Source organism: Pongo abelii, chromosome 18 (assembly GCF_028885655.2).
Source record: "Pongo abelii isolate AG06213 chromosome 18, NHGRI_mPonAbe1-v2.0_pri, whole genome shotgun sequence".
NCBI lineage: Eukaryota > Metazoa > Chordata > Mammalia > Primates > Hominidae > Pongo > Pongo abelii.
The window spans coordinates 68,533,147-68,552,453 of record NC_072003.2 but is presented as its reverse complement, the minus strand read 5'-3'; the positions used below and the strand labels follow the sequence as shown (position 1 = coordinate 68,552,453).

General features: G+C 44.0%; 1 protein-coding gene across 2 annotated transcripts in view; it reads right to left on the bottom strand.

Moving 5' to 3' along the window:
• The window catches only part of TANGO6 (transport and golgi organization 6 homolog), a 242,660-nt gene that overhangs the window by 27,025 nt on the left and 196,328 nt on the right, over positions 1 to 19,307 (bottom strand). For both annotated transcript variants that reach the window (XR_010137850.1, XM_024233267.3), the window contains exon 17: positions 17,351 to 17,464. Coding sequence is in view for 1 of the 2 variants with exons in the window: in XM_024233267.3 (XP_024089035.2) it covers positions 17,351 to 17,464 (114 nt within the window). In the remaining variant the exon portion in view is untranslated. The remainder of the gene's footprint in view (positions 1 to 17,350; positions 17,465 to 19,307) is intronic.

Sequence of the window (19,307 nt, the reverse complement as noted above, 5' to 3'; positions counted from 1 at the left end):
AACAGCAATTTACCATTTTTGAAAATCAGGCCATTCATGGGAACCTGTAGTTCCAGGTAATCGGGAGGCTGAGGCAGGAGAATGACGTGAACCCGGGACGCGGAGCTTGCAGTGAGCCAAGATCATGCCTCTGCACTCCAGCCTGGGCAACAGAGCAAGACTCCATCTCAAAAAAAAAAAAAAAGAAAAAAAAAAAAAAAAGAAAATCAGGCCATTCAAGGCTGGGCGCGGTGGCTCATGCCTGTAATCCCAGCACTTTGGGAGCCCTCGGCGGGCGGATCAAGAGGTCAGGAGATTGAGACCATCCTGGCTAACACGGTGAAACCCCGTCTCTACTAAAAATACAAAAAAATTAGCTGGGCGTGGTGGCAGGCGCCTGTAACCCCAGATACTCGGAGGTTGAGGCAGGAGAGTGGTGTGAACCCGGGAGGCGGAACTTGCAGTGAGCCGAGATCGCACCACTGCACTCCAGCCTGGGTGACAGAGTGAGACTCCATCTCAAAAAACAAACAAACAAACAAAAAAACAGAAAATCAGGCCGTTCAGTGTCTCTCATGGTACTCCTGAGTTGCCAATATAAGTGTCTGAAACAATTTGCATTTGTAGCAGTTACATTCATGGCCACTCTCTATATAAAAGCAACTGAATAGTTCATTATATCTTAGAGTTAGCCTAGACTCTTACACATTAAAATGCATAGTATTTTATGACAAATGACTATCCTTTTACTTCTTCTTGATATTACAATTGAGGCATGATGTTGATTTTTAAAATATGCATGTGGGTTAAGCTATAAATCTTATTTTGGGAAAATAAATAGAGCACTACAAAATACTGGTTATAATAATTTGTTATAATAAAAGTACATTGGGTCTGATGTACAGAAGGAGGCTGATGGAGTAGACTTTCCCAAACCTGTTGCTTAATTTGTCCTCTAACTCACCTTAACGATGTTACCTAAAAATACCATGGATAATCAGACAAACCTTCTTCCAGATGAACAAGATGAAGGAGTGAATTAAATAAGAGGAAGAAGAGAGAAGGTATTCTATTTCATTAGTACTTTGCCAAGGTAAGTTACCAGTAGTAACTGGTAACTTGCATTGCTAATGAGTGCTAATTCTTCCTGGCATTAACTTTGGAAAATTATAAACTATTGTCTCTTCATGAGCTTTAGTTACCAATTCATAAAATAAGACGGTTGCATTGTTTCCCAAAGTATCTTCCAAAGAACTTGGCCTGCTTATGATGAAAAAAGGGTTCTTGGTAAATGAATTTAGGAAATCGTGGGGTTTTTTTTTTTTTTTTTGCTGCAGGACTTCGCAGACTCCTTAATAGGCTAACATGTACTGAGTCTCCAAGAGGAGAATGTCTAGTTGTATACAGCATTTTCTAAGCTTATTTGACCAGGAAGACCTTATTTCAAAGGAGCAGCTCATGAAGTTAGTGTGCCAGGGACATTTCTGTGAAATATAAATTAAATATTCTAAGTCCTCTTCCACTTCTAACATCCTAAAATTCTGTGACATTAAATGGTTAAATGAGAAACTCTTGGCCATTTTAAATAACAATCAGAAGAGTAAAGCAAAAGCTAGCCTACAGAAAATAAAATATTGTTAAGTCTGACGCAGAAGAGGAAAACAAACCAAATTCTAACACATGTAGATCTATGTAAATGATTTTGCAGAAGAGGCAGAAAGGGAATAGTTTTAAATGTTAGAGTTTCTACATTGTCCCTTATGTCATCACTAGCAAAGGTTGAACATTTATAGCTTAGCAATCCCAGCAAGGTACTGAATCCTCATCTTTTCAGCTTTAATTTTTTCTTTTTCTTTTTTTTTTTTGAGATGGAGTCTCCCTCTTGTTGCCCAGGGTGGAGTGCAATGGCGTGATCTCGGCTCACTGCAACCTCTGCCTCCTGGGTTCAAGCAATTCTCCTGCCTCAGCCTCCCAAGTAGCTGGGATTACAGACGCCCACCACCATGCCCAGCTAATTTTTTTGTATTTTCAGTAGAGACAGGGTTTCACTATGTTGGCCAGACTGGTCTCAAACTCCTGACCTCAGGCAATCCACCTGCCTTGGGCTCTCAAAGTGCTGGGATTACAGGCGTGAGCCAGCACGCCCAGCTCAACTTTACTTTTCAAGCCCATCACTAACATCATGTGGATTTGGCCAAGTTACTGTTGAGGAAATCTATGGGATTATTCCCTAGTCCTAGGCACTGGCCCCAGCCTGACTTTGCACAAATGACTATGGTGGAGGCTGAACCTGATTTTACACAAACCAGCAACCCCACACACCACACCTGGCCCAGCCAAGTTGGCTGATCTGGGGATGAACATGTAGTCTTAGTTGGAACATTAAGACTCCTTTCTAGAATTTTTGCATTTGGTTCTAGAAAGGGAATCTGAGTGTCGGATATAATACGGGGCCACCATCACTGGTTATGTTGCTGCCACAGGAAGAAAGCCAGATTCCAGGACAGGGGACTGAAGGTGAAATGAAAGGGAAGCATGGACAGGAGATGGAGTATTCCAGTTTGTGATTCGGAGTTGATGACCCCCCAGCTCTATCTCTGCTTTTCCCACAACGTGATTGTTCAGCCCTTCTTTGGATGCAACAGGCTAAACGCTCCCTTTGCTTAAGCTTGTTTAGACAAGGTTTCTTTTACTTAAAACCAAATAACTCTGATTACAGTCACACAGCCCCTTCACACCTACTTTCTCCATTGATAAAGAAGGAAGAATGAAGCCTGTCTCCTGAAAGCTGGTGGACTGAACATATGCACACATCACTGCTCTCTCTTGAAACCCCACTAAAATTATGTAGAGGGATTAAAAAAAAAATTGGCATCTTTAAGTTACCAGAACAAAAAGAACTAACAAGACAATAGCAACAAAAGTTTTGATACTAGAAAGTAGTTGGATGAATCCTAGGGTCATGGTCCTGATTTGCCCAGGACAATATATTTTATGCCTGATGCCCTGGTAATAATTATTAATAGTATCCTCTTTCACCCTCAAAAGTGTCCCAGTCTGGATGATAAATTGATTCATTAAGCCTAAGAGTCCCAGAAGCAGGCCTAACATACCACAGAATCTCAGAAAATTTCAGGAGTTGATGGCACCATGCCTCTTAAAATAGGGTGGACAGAAGACCTGGTTGAGAGTATGTCTGAGTAGCAGTCAGGTCCCCTGAGCCCTCTTCTACTACTCTCTGCATCCAGGTAACTGCCCCTCCCCACCCAGCAGAAGCCTGGAGTGTTTACCCTTTGGTGGGTCCTACCAGAGAGACTCTGGATAGGTAGACATTAGATACAGACACAGATGAGAGTGCGATGGTAAAAACAGGAGGATAAGTGAAAGTCTACATACTGAATGGTGAGACCTCCATCCTTCTCTTTCCACTCATCTTCCGGAACCCTCCAGCCAGGCTTCTATCCTCTATGGGAGACCAAGATTCTTTTTTTTTCTTTTTGAGACAGAGTCTCACTCTGTTGCCCAGGCTGGAGTGCAATGGAGTGACCTCAGCTTACTGTAACCTCTGCCCCCGGGGTTCTAGCGATTCTCCTACCTCAGCCTCCCGAGTAGCTGGGATTACAGGCCCCCGCAACCATACCTGGCTAATTTTTTTGTATTTTTAGTAGAGATGGGTTTCGCCATGTTGGCCAGGTTGGTCTGGAACTCCTGATCTCAGGTGATCCACCTGCCTTGGCCTCCCAAAGTGCTAGGATTACAGGCGTGAGCCACCGTGCCTGGCCAAGACTAAGATTCTTTTCTGCCAAGCCCCCCAAGAAAGACTTCAACATAGTCACAGTACGGAGTCTCCCAATGAAATCACCTGGCCAGATCATCACCCTCTTACAAAGTCCTCTAGTCCATAAATAAGTACCTGTACACAGAGTATCATCAGCTTTTGAGTGCTCTGTTCTTAAATCTTGCAGTAGGCTTAGAAGTAACCAGTCCAGACAAGAGCAGTGGATGAAGGCTTATAGGAGACATGCCACCAAGAAGATGAAGCTGTTAGATTACCTGAGGTGTCTGAACCTTTTATGAGATTTATAAACTTTCAGCAAAGATTGGGGATAAATTAATGATAGGTTCATAGAAAAGTAACAGATGTAAACATGAAACATTTATTAACTTCAGAGAAAACTAAAATTCAAAGAAGGAAATGTGATCATAGAATAGATAACAGTTATAGTCATAATAATATAAACACTGAATGCTGATATTAAAAAACTGTAATGTAACTAAATAGGGAGAATGGGGAGGGGGAATATATCTATTTGTGACAGCATGTTAATAATAATAATAATAGCCGGGCGCGGTGACTCACGCCTATAATCCCAGCATTTTGGGAGGCTGAGGCGGGTGGATCACGAGGTCAGGAGATCGAGACCATCCTGGCTAACACAGTGAAACCCCGTCTCTACTGAAAATACAAAAAATTAGCTGGGCGTGGTGGCGGGCGCCTGTAGTCCCAGCTACTCAGGAGGCTGAGGCAGGAGAATGGCGTGAACCTGGGAGGTGGAGCTTGCAGTGAGCCGAGATCGCGCCACTGCACTCCAGCCTGGGCAAGGGAGCGAGACTCTGTCTCAAAAAAAAAAAAATAATAATAATGAATACATATTGAGCTTTTAGAACCTATACATTCTAAATGCTTTTCATAGATAAGCTCAATTAATTCTTATAACAACTCTATAAAGTGGTACTATTATTTTTATTTATTTATTTTTTGAGACCGAGTTTCGCGCTTGTTGCCCAGGCTGGAGTACAGTGGCGTGATCTCGGCTCACTGCAACCTCCGCCTCCCGAATTCAAGCGATTCTCCTGCCTCAGCCTCCTGAGTAGCTGGGATTACAGACATGTGCCACCATGCCTGGCTTATTTTGTATTTTTAGTAGAGACGAGGTTTCTCCATGTTGGCCAGGCTGGTCTTGAACTCCTGACCTCAGGTGATCCACCCACGTTGGCCTCCCAAAGTGCTGGGGTTACAGGCGTGAGCCACTGTGCCTGGCCCGGTACTATTATTATTATTTCCATTTTATAGATGAGGAAGTTGAGGAGAAGAGAGGTCAACTAATTTGTGCAGGGTCTCACTGCCTGCAAGTTGCAAAGCCGGTATTTCAGCTTGGACATCCAGCTCCAGAGTCCATACTTGAAGCCGAAGCCACTAGACTGTTTCTTCATACCTCCCACATAGGCCAGTTTTTCCACCTTTGGAACAGAAGCTGAGGGGGCCCACTTTTATACATCAGATCTACTAGGAGGTCAAGTGAACTGAAGAATCAAGGCTGGGTGCAGTGGCTCACACCTGTAATCCTATGACTTTGGGAGGCCGAGGTGGGCAGATGGCTCAAGCTCAGGAGTTCAAGACCAGTCTGGGCAACATGGCAAAATTCGGTCTCCACAAAAAATACAAAAATTAGCTGGGTGTGGTGGTTTGTGCTTGTAGTCCCAGCTACTCGGGAGGCTGAGGTGGGAGGATTGCTTAAGCCCGGTAGGCTGAGGTTGCAGTGAACTGAGACTGTGCCACTACACTCCAGCTTGGGAGACAGAGCAAGACCCTGTCTCCAAAAAAAAAAAGAAAAGAAAAATCAAGGCCTGAGAGCAATGAATGGCTCACACCTGCAATCCCAACATCATTTTGGGAGGCCAAGGTGGCAGGATTGCTTGAGCCTAGGAGTTTGAGACGACTAGCCTGGGCAATATAGGGAGACACTATCTCTACAAAAAATTTAAAAAATTAGCCAGGTGTGGTGGTACACACCTGTAGTCCCAGCTACTCAGAGGCTATGGTGGGAGGATTGCCTGAGCCCAGGAAGTCAAGGCTGCAGTGAGCCATGATGGTGGCACTGCACCACTCCCACCTGGGTTGACAGAGCAAGACTGTGTCTCAAAAAAAAAAAAAAAAGAAAGAAAAGAAAAAAGGAAAATCAAGAAATAGCAGTATAAGCATACCATCTGTAAATATGGAAAATATATATATATATATTTTAAGTTTTTGAGACAGTCTGGCTCTGTTGCCCAGGCTGGAGTGCAGTGGCGTGATCTTGGCTCACTGCAGCCTCCATCTCCTGGGTTCAAGCAATTCTCCAGCCTCAGCCTCCTGAGTAGCTGGGATTACAGGCGCATGCCTGGCTAACTTTTGTATTTTTTGTTTTTTGAGATGGAGTTTCACTCTTGTCCACTAGGCTAGAGTGCGATGGCACAATCTCAGCTCACTGCAACCTCTGCCTCCCGAGCTCAAATGAGTCTCCTGCCTCAGCCTCCTGAGTAGCTGGGATTACAGGCACCCAATACCACACCTGGCTAATTTTTGTATTTTTAGTAGAGACAGGGTTTCACCATGTTGGCCATGTTTCACCGTGTTGTCAAACTCCTGACCTCAGGTGATCTGCCCACCTCAGCCTCCCAAAGTGCTGGGATTACAGGTGTGAGTCATTGTGCCCGGCGTTTTGTATTTTTAGTAGAGACGGGGTTTCATCATGTTGGCCAGGCTGGTTTTGAACTCCTGACCTCAAGTCAGGATCCACCCACCTCAGCGTCCCAAACTGCTGGGATTACAGGTGTGAGCCACCGCGCTCAGCCGGAAGTAAATTTAAAAACCAAAACAAAACAGCGAAACAAGTGGAAAATGGTTGCTGATGGGGAACAGGAACACTAAGTGAGAAATAAGCTTTGTAAAACTATTGTTTTAAAAATGCATAAGTTTATGTAATTTTATTTTTATTTTAAATAATATTTAATTACATTATATTTTAAATTATGCAATCAATTTAATATGTAATTTAATTACATAATATTTTTATTTGGGGGAATAAAAATTAAATTAGAAAATAAATAAATCAACAATAAAGACAACCCAATTAAAAAATGGGCAAAAAAATTGAATAGACATTTCTCCAAAGATGATATACAAATTTCTAAGTGCAAAGGCTCACGCCTGTAATCCCAGCACTTTGGGAGGCTGAGGCAGGAAGATTACTTGAGCCCACGAGTTTGAGACCAGCCTGGGCAACATAGTGAGACCCCATCTCTACAAAAAATAAAAAAATTAGGGCTGGGCACGGTGGCTCATGCCTGTAATCCCAGCACTTTGGGAGGCCGAGGTGGGTGGATCATGAGGTCAGGAGTTTGAGACCAGCCTGACCAACATGGTGAAACCCTGTCTCTACTAAAAATACAAAAATTAGCAGGGCATGGTGGTACATGCCTGAAATCCCAGCTACTGAAGAGGCTGAGACAGGAGAATTGCTTGAACCCGGGAGGTGGAGGTTGCAGTGAGCCGAGATCACACCACTGCATTCCAGCTTGGGTGACAGAGCAAGACTCCGTCTCAAAAAAAAAAAAAAGAAAAAATTATCTGGGCATGGTGGTGTAGTTTAGGAGGCTGAGGTGGAAGGACTGCTTGAGCCTAGGAGTTTGAGGCTGCACCGAGCCATGATCGTGCCACACCACTCCAGCCAGGATGACCATGAGACCCCGTTTCAGGAAAAACAAAAACAAAAACCTAACAAGCTCAACATCTTTAGCCATGAGGGAGATGCAAAATCTAAACCTTATCACTTCATACTTGATACATGCTAGAATGTATGATGGACAATAACAAGTGTTCGTGAGGATATGGAGAATTTGGAAACCTCATGCATTGCTGGTGGGAATATAAACTCATGCAGTCACTTTGAAAACAGTCTGGCAGTTCCTCAAAAGTTAAACACAGAATTACCATATGACCCAACAATTCCACTTCTAGGTATATACCCAAGAGAAATGAAAACATATATTTATACAAAAACTTCTAAACAAATGTTCATAGCAGCATTGTTTAAAATAGCCAAAAAGTAGAAACATCCTATATGTCCATCAACTGATAAATGGATAAACAAATGTGGCCTACCTATACAATGGAATCTTACTCAGCTGCAAACATTAAGCTCTGATATATGCTACACCATGGATGAGCCAGGCAGGGTGTGGTGGCTCACGCCTGTAATCTCAGCACTTTGGGAGGCAGAGGCAGAAGGATCACTTGAGCCCAGGAGTTCAAGACCAGCCTGGGCAACATAGTAAGACCCCATCTTTATAAAAAAGAAAAAAAAGCTGGACATGGTGGCTCATGCCTGTAATCCTAGCACTTTGAGAGGCTGAGGGGGGTGGATCACTTGAAGTTAGGAGTTTGAGACCAGCCTGGCCAACATGATGAAACCCCATCTCTACTAAAAATACAAAAATTAGCCAGGCATGGTGGCACGTGCCTGTAACCCCAGCTACTCGGGAGGCTGAGGCAGGAGAATTGCTTGAACCCGGGAGGCAGAGGTTGCAGTGAGCCGAGATCGCGCCATTGCACACCAGCTTGGGGGACAAGAGCGAAACTTCGTCTCCAAAAAAAAAAAAGAAAGAAAAAATATTTTTAAAGGAAGAAAACATGGATGAGCCTTAACCACATGATACTAAATGAGTGGAAGGAGGCAGACACAGAAGGCCACATATTGTATGACTCATTTATATGAAATGCCTAGAATAGGCAAATCCATAGTGAGAAAGTAGATTAGTGATTGCTAGAGGCTTCCCCAAGCCCCTAGTGGGCTTGGGGAAGTGGAGTATGGAGTTTCTTTTGGGGGGCAATGAAAATGTTGTGGAATTAGATATTGATGAGAGTTGCACAACTTTATGAATATGCTAAAAATGCAGAATTATATACTTTGAAAGAGTGAATTTTATGCTATATAAATTATGTCTCAATTTAAGAAACGGTGACAAGAAATATAAGGTAAGGGGAAGAGGGGACTCTGGTGCTATTGATGAAGAGAGCACACTCATTTTACCTCCTTTGGGTCAGCAGCAGCAGCCTTGCAGAAGGCCGGCCCCATCTGCCTGGGCCTGGCTTTGACTTTCTGCTGTTCATCAACTTCCCTCAGCTTGGGTCTGTCCCCAGCCAAGTACTGCTCCTTTTCCGACACCTGACTCAAATCCTGGGACAAGTAAGCCCCTAAAATCTCTAGGAGTAACTCTTGTAATTAAAAAAGCAGAGCATCATATACAAACCATTTATTTTCTTTAGCCAGGGTTTGCCTTCTCTCTCACAGAGAAGTAGGAGAGTAATCTCCAGTATTAATGGTGAACCCACCATTCATAAATAACCTTATTAGGAAGAGGCTTCAGCCATCGGAGTCCAATACCGAGTTCACGTGATTAAAAATCATTCCTGCGTGGAGGCCTGAGTTTGCCTCAGAACTCAAAACAGCCATCAATTAATAATTAATCCCTGGGAGGCTAAGGCAGGAGGATTGCTTGAGCCTAGCAGTTTCAGGCTGCAGTGAGCTCTGATCACACCACTGCACTCTAGCCTGGGCGACAGAACAAGACATCTATCTCTTAAAAAAAAATTAATCCTGGCAGGGCACAGTGGTTCATGCCTGTAATCTTGGCACTTTGAAAGGCAGAGGTGGGCAAATTGCTTGAGGTCAGGAGTTTGAGACCAGCCTGGCCAACATGGCGAAACCCCATCGCTACAAAAAAAAAAAAATACAAAAAATTAGCTGCGCATGGTGGCGTGCGCCTGTAATCCCAGCTACTCAAGAGGCTGAGGCACAAGAATTGCTTGAACCCAGGAGACAGAGGCAGCAGTGAGCTGATACTGTGCCACTGTGCTCCAGCGTGGGTAACAGAGCAAGACTCTGTCTCATAAAAAGAAAAGAAAAAAAAAAAAAAACTCCCAAACTCTTCCCCTAAAGATGCTTCCAGGCTTGGCTTATTTTTGAAGAAACAACCTGATGTTAAGGCTTTTTATCATTTTGAAGGAATTAATTCTAAAGCTGAATCCTGATCTCCCACTAGACAGAGTAGAGGATAGATTATTCTTTTGTCATCTAAAATTAGGGATCACAAGGAAGAAAAGCTGCTCTGGGAATTATCTTTTAATACTAAAAAGCAAGGGAAAGAGTTTCAATATAAAATGCTGCCATTTTATATTGTGGCTGTATATTATATTAGCCACTATAAATCCATGTGCAAAGTTCTCAAATATTTCATAGGTCTTCTAAGAAGTTAACTTTCAATAAACTATGTAGAGGGCTGCAGCAGTAGTTACCTTGATAAATCAATCCCCAATCACTCATTTTTTTAAGATCAACTTTTTTCCCAATTGTATATATATTCAATTCTCGTTATTTGTGGTAGTTATGTTTTATAAAGTTGCTGTGAGTGCTGCATTAGCAGACATTGAACCACTGCTCCTAGGGGAAATATAAGATTAGGATCCTAGAGCCTCTGGTCACACCAAATCACTCACCTTTTTTTTTTTTTCCTTTGAGATGGACCCAAGCTGGAGTGCAATGGTACAATCTTGGCTCACTGCAACCTCTGCATCCCAGGTTCAAGTGATTCTCCAGCCTCAGCCTCCCGAGGAGCTAGGACTACAGGCGACCACCACCATGCCTGGCTAATTTTTGTATTTTTAGTAGAGATAGGGTTTCGCCATGTTGGCCAGGCTGGTCTCGAACTCCTGACCTCAGGTGATCCGTCCACCTTGGCCTCCCAAACAAAGTGCTGGGATTATAGTTGTAAGCCACCGTGCCCAGCCTAAAATCACTCTGTTTTTTTTTTTTTTTTTTTTGAGACAGTCTCACTCTGTTGCCCAGGCTGGAGTGCAGTTGCACAAACTCGGCTCACTGCAGCCTCCGCCTCCTGGGTTCAAGTGATTCTCCTACCTCAACCTCTTGAGAAGCTGGGATTATAGGCAAGGACCGCCACACCCAGCTAATCTTTGTATTCTTAGTAGAGACAGGGTTTCACCATGTTGGTCAGGCTGGTCTCGAACTCCCGACCTCAGGTGATCCACCCATCTCAGCCTCCCAAACAAAGTGCTAGGATTACAGGCGTGAGCCACCACGCCTGGCCTAAAATCACTCATTTTTAAAATCTTTTTCTTTTTCCTCTCTGTTCTTCACATTATATAATTTCTAGTCCTCTATCTTTCAATTCACTTATTCTTTTCTTGGTTAATTCCATTTAGTGATTTTTTTTTAAGTCACTGTAGTTTTTAGTTCTAGGACTTCCATTTGGCCCTTTTAAAATCATTTCTATTTCTTTTCTGAGATTTCCCATCTTTGCAGAAATATTTCTCCTCTACTTCATTGAGGATAATTATAATATTTGCTTTAAAATCCTTTTCTGGCCGGGTGCGGTGGCTCATGCCTGTAATCCCAGCACTTTGGCAAGGAGGCCAAGGCGGGCAGATCACCTGAGGTCGGGAGTTTGAGACCAGCCTGACCAACATGGTGAAACCCTGTCTACTAAAAATACAAAATTAGCCAGGTGTGGTGGCACATGCCTGTAATCCCAGCTACTAGGGAGGCTAAGGTGGGAGAATTGCTTGAACCGGGAGGCAGACATTGCAGTGAGCCGAGATCACACCACTGCACTCCAGCCTGGGCAACAAGAGTAAAACTCCATCTCAAAAAAAAAAAAAAAATCCTTTTCTGATAATTCTAACATCAGGATTACCTTGAGGTTGGTCTTAGTTTATTTTCTTCTCTCTAGGGAACATGTTCCATTTTCCTGGTTTTTCCTATATTGAGTAACTTATATTGGGTTGTATTTATATTGGGTTGTATACATGAGTTGTATCCTGGACATTATGAATGTTAAATTATTTTGACTCTGAATCCTGTTCTCCAATGAGTGGTCTATTGGTTTTTTCTTTAATTTTAATTTTTTTTTTTTTTTTTTTGAGATGGAGTCTCGCTCTATCACCTAGGTTGGAGTGCAGTGGCGTGATCTCGGCTCACTATAACCTCTGCCTCTTAGGTTCAAGCAATTCTCCTGCCTCAGCCTCCTGAGTAGCTGGGATCACAGGTGCGTGACACCATGCCCAGCTAATTTTTGTATTTTTAGTAGAGATGGGGTTTCACTATGTTGGCCAGGCTGGTCTTGAACCCCTGACCTTGTGATCCACCCGCCTCAGCCTCCCAAAGTGCTGAGATTACAAGCATGAGACACCGCACCCGGCCTAATTTAATTTTTTTTTTTATTTTTATGTTTATTTTTCTTTTGAGATGGAGTCTTGCTCTGTTGCCCAGGCTGGAGTGCAGTGGCACGGTCTCAGCTCACTGCAACCTCTGCCTCCCAGGTTCAAGCGATTCTCCTGCCTCAGCCTTCTGAGTAGCTGGGATTACAGGCGCCTGCCACCACACCCAGCTAATTTTTTGTATTTTTAGTAGAGATGGGGTTTCACTATGTTGGCCAGGCTGGTCTCAAACTCCTGAACTCGTGATCTGCCTGCCTTGGCCTCCCAAAGTGCTCGGATTACAGGCATGAGCCACTGCACCCAGCCTATTTTTTTTTTTTTTTTTTTTTTTTTTTTTGTCGCTCAGTCACCCAGGCTGGAGTGCAGTGGCTCGATCTCGGCTCACTGCAAACTCTGCCTCCTGGGTTCACGCCATTCTCCTGCCTCAGCCTCCCGAGTAGCTAGGACTACAGGCACCCGCCACCACACCCAGCTAATTTTAGTAGAGACGGGGTTTCACCGTGTTAGCCAGGATGGTCTTGATCTTCTGACCTCGTGATCCGCCCGCCTCGGCCTCCCAAAGTGCTGGGATTATAGGCGTGAGTCACCGCGCCCAAGTTTTTTTTTTTTTTTTTTTTTTGAGACAGAGTCTCGCTCTGTCGCCCAGGCTGGAGTGCAGTGGCACAATCTCAGCTCACTGTAACCTCTGCCTCCCGGGTTCAAACAATTCTCCTGTCTTAGCCTCCCGAACTGGGATTACAAGTGTGCCACCACATCCACCTAATTCTTTTGTATTTTTAGTAGAGACAGGGTTTCACTATGTTGGTCAGGCTGGTCTCAAACTCCTGACCTCAGGTGATTTGCCTGCCTTGGCCTCCCAAACAAAGTGCTGGGATTACAGGCGTGAGGCACTGCGCCCAGCCTTTTTAATTTTTTTTTCTTTTTCAGATGAGGTCTTGCTTATGTAGCCCAGGCTGGTCTTGAACTCCTGAGCTCAAGCAATCTCGTGCCTCAGCCTCTTAAGTAGCTGAGACTACGGGCATGTGCCAACACACCCTGCTTTGTTTTTGTTTTTGAAGCAGGCAACTACCTTGCTTGGTTCAGGGGTTAGCCTAAAAAGTAGACGGAGAGAATTGGGGAATCTTCTCTTTGGATCTTTCCCTTCCAAATTGCCTCTCTTCTGTGGCTTCCCCAGACTCAATCTCCTGGTTCCTCAGGCCAGAAAAGCTGTGATCTCTCTGCCAGTGCCCCTACTATATCGCATGCCTTGCCAAGTATACTTGTCCCTAAGTTAAAACAAGCAAATGGAACTCGTCGTGTGCATCACCTCTCCTCTAAGCATGAACTCCCCATCAGAACTGGCCTGCTTCTAATACCTCTCCAGGGATTTCAGGTAGCCCAACAAAGCGCTGGGATTACAGGCGTGAGTCACTGCACCCGGCAAAAATAAGTTTTTCAATAACAAAATGAATGCAGGGCCAGGCACAGTGGCTCAGTTGAGGTCAGGAGTTTGAGACCAACTTGGCCAATATTGTGAAACCCTGTCTCTACTAAAAATACAAAAACTAGCCGAGCGTGATGGTGCAAATCTGTAATCCCAGCTACTCGGGAGGCTGAAGCATGAGAATTGCTTGAACCTGGGAGGTGGAGGTTGCAGTGAGCCGAGATCATGCCACTGCACTCCAGCCTGGGCACCAGAGTGAGACTCTGTCTCAAAAAAGAAAGTGAATGCAGTATTTCCCTCCAATGTGGATATTGTGTTGGCTGCACAAAACTCTGGCTACATTCAAATGGGAAAGAGGTAAAAACTGCCTCATGAGTTAGGGGCGTTGATGTTTCCCCTCTCTGATCCCATGCTATCTCCTGAACCCCTACCTCCTTTTCCAGCTGCCACAACCACAGAGGCCCTTGGCTGACGCATCCACAAGCAACAGAGAATTCACTGAAACCCGGTATTATCTTTTGGCACTCTATAGCTTGGGAGATGGTGATTAGAAGGGGGAAAAACACAGAACTTCATCAACAGTGTGGCATTTTCACTTCAGCTGTTCCTGGGGGCAAAACAGAGCCATAAAGAGAAATTCTAGATTGAAAGCTTTGTGGTTATCTCCGCTTCTCATTAAAGTGCCCCTGATTATAATCACACCTACGATTACAAGATTTAACACACCTGGTCTCAAGGATGTACCAGGAAGAGGAATCATCTGTTCATCCCTTCCCATTTCCTTTTCTTTATTCACTAAGCACAACTTATAAGTTTCAGTGACTGTAGACTAGAGACAGTTTGGAGAACAGGCGGAGGTTTTTCATTCACATGGGTTTTGAAAGTGACAAAAATCTTCCATGGCCACAAATTATTTTAGTACTGGTGAGACAAGCGGTGTTGGTTTCACTGGCTACACACAGATGTGAGAAATCTGGATAGTTTCTATTTCTTCTCAGACTTTGCTAACCAGACATTTTCCTCTGCTACACACACACACTTGCTCTGTCTCTCGCTCGCTCTCACTTTCACTCTCTCACTCAGTAAGGGTGTGTGCACTTACAGAGTCTCTCTCTGTCCCCAGACTGAAGTGCAGTGGCGCGATCTTGGCTCACTGCAACCTCCGCCTCCCAGGTTCAAATGATTCTCCTGCCTCAGCCTCCTGACTAGCTGGGATTACAGGCAGATGCCACCACACCTGGCTATTTTTTTGTATTTTTAGTAGAGACAGAGTTTTGCCAGATAGGCCAGGCCTGTCTCGAATTCTTGGGCTCAAGTGATCCACCCACCTCAGCCTCCCAAAGTGCTGGGATTACAGGCGGTGAGCCACTGCACCCGACCAACTTGTATTTTCAAATACATTTTTGCTTTGAAATAATTTTAGATTTACACAAAAGTTGCAAAGATAGTACAAAGTCCCTGTATACCCCTCCATTCCCCTACTGTTAACAACTTACTTAACAACATCTTTGCCAAGAGTTTTGTAGATCTTAACAATGGATGAAAAACACTAATTCTTCTTAACTCCCTCTCATACAGTGGATTCTCAATAAGAGCAATGTGTTATTGTCCCTATAGCAATTTATTTAATTATATGAATTACTGAGCTATGATCTATATGTCCCCCATCCCCATCAAGGTCCTAAGTAAAACCCTGGAGCCTCTATCCTTCCAGGTGAGTGCTCCAAGTTAATGAGCAAGTCTGTCCCTACATAAGTTTTTTGTTTGTTGTTTTTTGAGAAGGAGACTCACTCTGTCACCCAGGCTGGAGTGCAGTGGTGCAATCCTGGCTCACTACAACCTCTGCCTCCCAGGTTCAAGTGATTCTCCTGCTTCAGCCTCCCAAGTAGCCTGGATTACAGGCGCCTGTCACCATGCCTGGCTAATTTTTGTATTTTTAGTAGAGATGGGGTTTCACCATGTTGGCCAGGCTGATCTCGAACTCCTGACCTCAGGTGAACCACCCACCTCAGCCTCCCAAAGTGCTGGGATTACAGGTGTGAGCCACCGCACCCAGCTACAGAAGTTTTTATGAGTCAGCCAGATCTTCCCCATATTCCTTTGTGTCACTATTAGTTGCCACCCTAATACCCATTTCCTGCCATCTTCCTTGCTGACTAAAATTCAATTTCATTCAGAGTAGCAATGTGCCAACTAAATACATTGTCAGGCTCCTTTGCAGCTAGAAACAATTGTGTGACACAGTTCTGGCTAACGAAATAGGAATTCTCCTTGGGGGTTCTGGGAAACTGTCCTAGTTCCCCAAAATAAGAAACAAAAGCACCTAGGGCTGTCCTTCTCTTATCTTCTTTCTTACTCATTTAAATCATTCACAATGGCCAGAGCTGCAGCAGCTATCTTGTAGCCATGAGGCAAAGGCCACAAAGATTATAGAAATGTTGGTCCTGTTGATACTGAGCTGCTAAACAGACACCACCTACTTACATATTTCTTGTGATGTGAGAAAAATCCTTACTTGTTTAGGACATCGTAGTTGAAGTTTTTCTAATTTGTAGTTGAACATGCTCATAGCAGATAAGTTCATTCAATCCAAACCTCAACCTACACAAGGTGGAGGAGAAGGGGGAGAAATGCAGCTGAGGGTAAAGCACTATTCCCAAAGCACTGGGAAATCCAATGGCCTCGCTAGTGAGCTGCAACAATAGCAAGTCGCTACGTAAAGAGAAAAGATGGCTGTGTAGGAAAGGAATGGGATAACTACTGCGTCCATGCCTGTACAAAAATGGCATCAGAAACTCCATATGGTAACATTCTAGGATGAATAAAGACCATGTATGTGTGTGTGATAAAACAATCACTTTTTTTTTTTTTTTTTTGAGACAGAGTTTCACTCTTGTTGCCCAGGCTGGAGTGCAATGGCGAGATCTTGGCTCACTGCAACCTCCGCCTCCTGGGTTCAAGCAATTCTCCTGTCTCAGCCTCCCGAGTAGCTGGCATTACAGGCATGCGTCACCACACCTGGCTAATTTTGTATTTTTAGTAGAGATGGAGTTTCTCCACGTTGGTCAGGCTGGTCTCGAACTCCTGACCTCAGGTTATCCGCCTGCCTCGGCCTCCCAAAGTGCTGGGATTACAGGCGTGAGCCACCGCGCCTGGCCTAAAACAATCACTTTTATAATGGCTTCACTGACACTTGGTTAAATACTGATGTGTTAGCCACAGATGAGCATTGTGGATACTGGGTGGTGAATTATTAATGCAAATTTTCCATAGGAAGTCAACTGGGAATGTGTTTCCATTAAAATCAAGAAGAAAATTAATTTAGAGGTCACTCATTCTCGGCACATATATACATATATATATATGTAAATATATACTTTCTTCCTGTATTGGCCATACACTGGGGAGAAATCCAGCCAAACCTACTTGAAGGAGGAAGAAAATTTAATTTATGCAGCACCTAACATGTCATGGATTGAACTCAGCTAGAAAGGAAACATCTTCAGTGAGGCCCTTTAGTAATTCAGCATGAACAATTAAATGAGTCAGAAAGGCAAGTCACTGAAGTTCAGGCTGTAGAGGCAGGGTGAATGTGTTCTAGCTAGCTCACCTTGGAACAATGAGGACAATGCCAGGATTCAGGGCCTCAATCTACAACCTTGTGCTCTGGTTTTTCTTAGTATATAGTTTGGCCAATATGTTACTGAGGTAATAGAGACATACACCGAAGATACAAACAAGGTCATTTTCCTGCTACAAAATCCCTGTTGATGGATTCATTTGGATGAATCCATCGAGGAAAGAGGTTTGAGGCCTTCCCTGGTAAAAGGAAGATTGAGATACAGACAAATAAAAGAGGTGGAGAAATTGCAAAGGGCGAGAGACAGACTGACCTCAGTAGCTTTCTGGCTGAGTCCCCGAAGCAGCAGCACCACCACATGTATGGCAGCTCTGCGTACTTGAACTTCACCGTCTGTTTTGGCCACAGCAATCAGGCAAGCTGTTACCTAGGAGGATGAAGGAAGATGAAGTTGATAAGAATCAGAGTTGCACAATTACCTATAACCTTTCAACTGTGTTCCACTTACTACACATTCATCAAGAGCAATCTGGCTTAGAGAGGGCTGGATAGTTGCTTAATCCTCAACAAAGAGGGTGAGATCTAGTGGGAGAGATCTTGATGCAGTCTGGCTTTTCTGGTAGAAGACAAAATCTGGTTTGGAATTCAAGAACGAGATTAGAGAGTGGGAAGGAATATGTGTACTGTGTATTATATATATTTTGTAAAAGGTAAGGTCAAATGCTAATATTTCCACAAAAGTGAGAACTGTTAATTGTCCTCCTTTAAGAACATCAAATCAAAGGAAAAAAGATGGTCCCAACAGTAGCTGCTTCTAGAGACTGAGAATCATGGGGATTTAGCTAAGGAGACTTCAGAATTCACAGCCTGGCATGAATGTGAATGTACCATTGATGAAAGTTTCCGCCTAGGGATACAGAATTACAGAAATATTCTAACTGATCTTCTTCAGCATGTTCAGATATTCCAGTCCTACAAATGTAGTGTACACCAGATGTGAGTCAGCAGGGGTCACTTTCAGAGACTTCCTGAATATGGAATAGGTCTTTCTGTGCTCAATTACTTTATGTATTTTTTCTTTTTTGTTTTGTTTGAGACAGGGTCTCACTCTGTCACCCAGGCTGGAGTGCAGTGGTGCAATCAGGGCTCATTGCAGCATTGACCTCCTGGGCACAAGTGACCCTCCCACCTCAGCCTCCCAAGTAGCTAAGACTACAGGTGTGTGCCACCATACCTGGCTAATTTGATTATTTTTTGTAGAGATGAGGTTTTACCACGTTGCCCAGCTGGTCTTGAACCCCTGGGCTTATGCAATCCTCCTGCCTTGGCCTCCCAAAGTGCTAGGATTACAGGTATAAGCCACCGTGTCCAGCCTGTGCTCACTTTTTTTTTTTTTTTTGAGACAGAGTCTTGCTCTGTTGCCCAGGCTGAAGTGCAGTGGTGCAATGTCAGCTCACTGCAGCCTCTGCCTCCTAGGTTCAAGTGATTCTCCTGAGTAGCTGGGACTACAGGTGCACACAACCATGCCTAATTTTTTTTTTTTTTTTTTTTGAGATGGAGTCTCACTCTGTCGCCCAGGCTGGAGTGCAGTGGCGCGATCTTGGCTCACAGCAAGTTCCGCCTCCTGGGTTCACGCCATTCTCCTGCCTCAACCTCCCGAGTAGCTGCGACTACAGGTGCCTGCCACCACATCTGGCTAATTTTTTGTATTTTTAGTAGAGAGGGGGCTTCACCGTGTTAGCCAGGATGGTCTCAATCTCCTGACCTCATGATCTGCCCACCTCAGCCTCCCAAAGTGCTGGGATTACAGGCACGAGCCACGGAGCTTGGCCCACCTAAATTTTTGTATTTTTAGTAGAGATGGAGTTTCGCTATGTTGGCCAGGTTGGTCTCGAACTCCTGACTTCAGGTGATCTGCCCGCCTCGGCCTCCCAAAGTGCTGGGATTACAGGCATGAGTTACTGTGCCTGGCCAGCGCTCAATTACTTTAAAAGACCATACTATCACAGGAAAGAAAGACTGGAAATTACTTGCAAAACTGATATATAGTTAATTATGTCATAAAATCAAACAGTTGAAAGTAACAGCCACTGTACCCCTGCCTGGCTCCTGGTAGGCAGAAAAATGTTTTAAAATCTCAATGAAGAGATACAATTAACAAGAATGACAACAAACCTTTCTGAGGCATTCATGTAAGATTTAAAAAGAGAAAAAAAAATTTTTGAAAGTGTGACCAATGGCAGCAACAATCTGAAGGTATGTCTAACTTA